Source organism: Trichechus manatus, unplaced genomic scaffold (assembly GCF_000243295.1).
Source record: "Trichechus manatus latirostris isolate Lorelei unplaced genomic scaffold, TriManLat1.0 scaffold00207, whole genome shotgun sequence".
NCBI classification, from domain to species: Eukaryota; Metazoa; Chordata; class Mammalia; order Sirenia; family Trichechidae; genus Trichechus; species Trichechus manatus.
This window is the reverse complement of record NW_004444143.1, coordinates 1303272-1308043: the sequence shown is the minus strand read 5'-3', so window position 1 is coordinate 1308043 and position 4772 is coordinate 1303272. Positions and strand designations below refer to the sequence as shown.

The 4772-nt window shown below is 43.0% G+C and overlaps 1 protein-coding gene across 1 annotated transcript in view; it reads left to right on the top strand.

Moving 5' to 3' along the window:
• LIN37 (lin-37 DREAM MuvB core complex component) overlaps positions 1–4772 on the top strand; it is a 27578-nt gene that overhangs the window by 19501 nt on the left and 3305 nt on the right. Inside the window, exons 2-3 of the mRNA XM_023742286.1 lie at positions 4252–4327; positions 4486–4536. Coding sequence (XP_023598054.1) covers positions 4252–4327; positions 4486–4536 — 127 coding nt within the window. The remainder of the gene's footprint in view (positions 1–4251; positions 4328–4485; positions 4537–4772) is intronic.

Sequence of the window (4772 nt, the reverse complement as noted above, 5' to 3'; positions counted from 1 at the left end):
CCCTCTGTTGTGATCCTGGTCAGAGCAGACAGTGGTGGTAGCCGGGCACCATCTAGCTGTACTGGACTCAGGCTGGTGGAGGCCTCGGTAGCTGTGGTCCCTTAGTCCTTTGGACTGATCTTTTCCTTGTGTCCTGTTCCTCACAGCTTTTTCTTTTATCATAACGTATTAGTTAAACCATCTTTTCTCAGCCTTCAGAGGTTTTTATTTGTTTCTTCTTTTAAGACCCGCTCAAGATATTAAGTAGCTGAAGTATTTGTTTTAAAGGGAGAGTTTCCCATTCAAGTTTATGTTTTTAATAAGTAGTCCCAATTTAAATTTGAGTCTATTTATAAAATGAGGCATCAGGACTCACTCAGCTCTATGATTTACAATGCCAAAAAAAACCAAACCTGTTGCCAGTCAAGTCAGTTCCCACTCATAGTGACCCTATAGGACAGAGTAGGACTGCCCCATAGGGTTTCCAAGGAGCAGCTGGTGGATTCGAACTGCTGACCTTTTGATTAGCAACCTGAGCTCTTAACCACTGCGCCGCCAGGGCTCCATATGATTTACAATAGAGAGCCCCAGATGCTCACAGAAAACCTGCTGTAATGTTTCCTTATAATTTAAAACAATTCTTTTTTCTTGCTTACAAGATTGAATTCTTAGCTGTTGATTTTTTAATTTGTCATTTGCTTTCTATAGGAAGTCTTTTAAGGAGGTTATTTTAAATTTATTAGATTTACTTGTGGCCTCAGAATACCAATTAAGATAAGCCTCTCATTTGGGGCTCTTTAGCACTGTGATTATCTTTTCTAATTTACTTTATAAAAAAACAATCTTGTCTAAAAGGATGAATCCTAGTAAGGCCACTGGAGTTCTAAGTTATCCAGAGATTTAAAAATTACAAATCTGAAGACCAAAAGGATTGTTTTTTTTAAATGGGCCAAATTGGTTTGTTAATACAGGGAGATGGTTGCAACATTTCCTCCTTCATCTAAGAGGTTTTAAATTGTATCCCTGATGCCAAAGTTAATTTAGAATTTATGTTGTAGAGGCCTAAAATGCCAGTCAGTGCCTTTTATCTTTTGCTATATAAATGATTATGATAGTAATAATATAAGAATAATCATCAAATTAATGTAATACATTTTGGATTTCCAGTTGGATTATGAACTTTGATTTTACTTTAATATCATATGCATATATAAAATTTCCTCCCCTATATCCAGATTTATCTTTTTACTTATTTGTGGCACAGTGGTTAAGAGCTATGGCTGGTAACTAAAAGGTCAGCAGTTCGAATCCACCAGCCGCTCCTTGGAAACCCTATGGGGCAGTTCTGCTCTGTCCTGTAGGGTCACTATGAGTCAGAATTGACTCAATGACAATGGGTTTTTTAGGATTTTTTATATTACTGGGTGCTCCTAACAACAGAGTGGGTAATTCTTTTTAGCCCTTTAGTTATAGGATATCACTCCTGTGGTGAGGTGATAAGGCCCCCATCAGGGGTATCTTTTAAATTTCCCCTTACTAAACCCCCTGTGAGCCTCCTGGGATTGTTGCTGGAGAGTACGTGATCCTTTCTCCTGACCCTGGTAAAATATTTGCCTGAGTCTGTTCATTTTTTGTTAGTAATTTAAGTAATAATCTTTAGTTTTCCTGATTCTTGGTGCTCTTCAGTATTAAAGTTCCTTTTATTTGAATAATATTTTGGATGCCCCTTGTTCAGATCAATATTACATTGCAAATATTCATGCCGGTTATAGCCAGAGACAGATTGAAAGGTTGTGGTTTAGAGCGTCTTGGACAGTCATATACTATTGTCTGTGCCCTGTTTCTTTATGGGATAGGGTTGGGGTTTGGGCTGATTGTGTTACCGGTTGAATCCAATGTTGCTTATGCACCTCGTGTCTTGGGCTCCTAGTCTTATTCCAGCTAGCCACTAGGCTACTGATTCGAGCAGATCGGGTGTCTTCCAGAGGGTGGAAAACAATGTGCCTTGCTTGGGGTACTTTTTTATACTGGCAAGCACCTCAGTGGTATCTTTGCTTGACCTGTGACCAGTGGTCCCTCTCACGAGAAGACTCATTTATAATGGCGGACACCGTAATGGCTTTTAACTGTCCAACTCATGCCCGCTTGGTTTCAGTTTATAAATATGATTGACCAATAGCTTTTTGCCACACCAAATGGACCCAGTTTTGTTCAAATTTAGTTAGTCTGGGTATTACCATGTATATGAGCGTGTATTTCATTAATTTTTATGATTTTATGATTAATAATTGATTACCAGTAATCAATAACCAATAGCCAGTAATCAATCATTGATAACAATTGCCGACTGCACCACTTGCTGTGTAGAGTTTTATCTTAGAAAACTGTTGTTGTTAGGTGCTGTCGAGTCGGTTCCAACTCATAGCGACCCTATGTACAGCAGAAAATTAATAGAGAGATACTCAGGTTTGCCTTGCATAAGCTTGTTCAGTATATTGCAAGGTAGTCGGCAAGGCACACAAGTAAGACCTCACAACATTCATTCAGAGTTGGAGAATCAGAATTACCAGTTACAATTAGTGTTAGTTCAGGAGTCCGCATCTTTAGACTTCAGGCTTTTACCTGTAAGGTGTCAGGAGGAAAGCTTGACCGCGGCTCGAACTTGGTGGAGGTCCCTCGTAGCTGGGGTCTGAAGTTGGCTGCGGCAGGCAGAGTCTCAGCAGGTTCTCGGTCTTCAGAGAGAGTAAGAGACTAGAGAAAGAGCCCTTTGCCTTGGCCTTCTCTCAGTGAGTGAGCAGGAAATCAGGGCTTATAAGTGACATTCTTACCTTGGCCACACACAATAAAGATCAGCATGACATCAGAGGCTAGCGTGTGATGTCTCTTCTCTAGGGTTAGAGATTAGCCGAATGTCACATATTTCTTCTTCAAGGTTAGAGATTAGAGAGGTTGTTTAGACTTATGTCTCAAGGATAGTTTACGAAGATTAACTGTTGTGTCATCTTTTTTCACAGCATGCTGGGTCAAAGTCACCTTAAAGGTTGTTTACCACATTCTGCACACACTTCACATGCTTCTGTGTCTAAGTTCAGAAGTTTTAGAAATACCTTTCTAATGATGTACAGGTTTGTAGTTATAATTAACGATTTATAGTTAATGTTAGAGAGCCTTACAAAGGTTACTGTTAGGTGCCATCAGGTCGGTTCCAACTCATAGCGACCCTGTGTACAACAGAACAAAACGCTGCCTGCCCAGTCCTGCGCCATCCTCACAATCATTGTTATGTTCGAGCCCATTGTTGCAGCCACTGTGTCAGTCCATCTCCTTGAGGATCTTCGTCTTTTTCGCTGACCCTGTACTTTACCAAGCATGATGTCCTTCTCCAGGGACTGGTCCCTCCTGATAACATGTCCAAAGTATGTGGGACCATGTCTTGCCATCTCCATTCTAAGGAGCACTCTGGCTGTACTTTTTCCAAGACAGATTTGTTCGTTCTTCTGGCAGTTCATGGTACATTCAATATTTTTCACCAACACCATAATTCAAAGGCGTTAATTTTTCTTTGGTATTCTATATTCATTGTCCCTCTTTCACATGCATATGAAGTGATTGGAAATACCATGGCTTGGATCAGGCGCACCTTAGTCTTCAAGGTGACATCTTTTGCTTTTTAACACTTTACAGAGGTTTTTTGCAGCAGATTTGCCCAATGTAATATGTCATTTGTTTTCAAAGGTAGATGTTTCTAAGTTCATGTTATGACTTATTATAAATATGTATTTTAAAAGCATAGCCGGTAGTGACTTATACCATATGGAATTTGAGATCATTATAGAAACATCCAGAACCACCACCAAAGGCTGTTATGAGGATTCAGTGAGTGTGATGTGCTTGGCAGATACCTGGCCCGTACTAAGCACTCTGTACGTGTGATTTATTATGTTCATTATTGCATCTTACTAACAGGCTCACAACATTAGGCTACTTTAAACCTCGCCACAGTCCTCGCAGGTACACATCACCCAGAGACCCATTTCAAAATGAGGAAACATCTGCATTAGGTGAGGAGTCTTACCTCAGGGCACACAGTGAGCCTTTGGCACAGCCTGAAGCCCAGAGCTCTTGTGAAGCACTTGACTAGCTTCCGTCTGCAGCTCCCTCTCAGCATGCCTCCCCGTAGGATTGGCCATGGTGGAGGATAGATATACGCTTCCCTGGCCTACCTGCCTGGGACCTAGGAACTGACTCCCGCTGGGTACCCTTTTCCCCCAGACATGGAGATGGCCAAGGCCCGGAACCAACTGGATGCTGTTCTGCAGTGTCTGCTGGAGAAGAGCCACATGGACAGGTGGGAACACAGACCAGCATGGGGTCACAGAGGCCTGGGGAACCTGGCAAATTGAACTCTCTGGTCCTTGGTGGGACCCTAGAGGAGGCTTGGGGAGGAAGGTGCCTTCCCACTCTGGGCCTTGGAACCCTGAGCCAACAGTTCTCTTCTGCTACCAGGGAGCGTCTAGATGAGGAAGCTGGGAAGACGCCCTCGGACACGCACAATAAGTAAGCTTTTTTGATGGAATCTGGAGCTGAGGGTTTGTGGTAGATAACTTCTACCCTGACTCCTTTGCCCTGTGCCTCCCCCGTCACAGCCCTCACCCTGTGTGCCCTGTGCCTCCCCCGTCACAGCCCCGACCCTCTGTGTGCCCTGTGCCTCCCCCGTCACAGCCCCGACCCTCTGTGTGCCCTTTGCCTCCCCCCACCCTGTCACAGCCCCGACCCTCTGCCCTGTGCCTCCC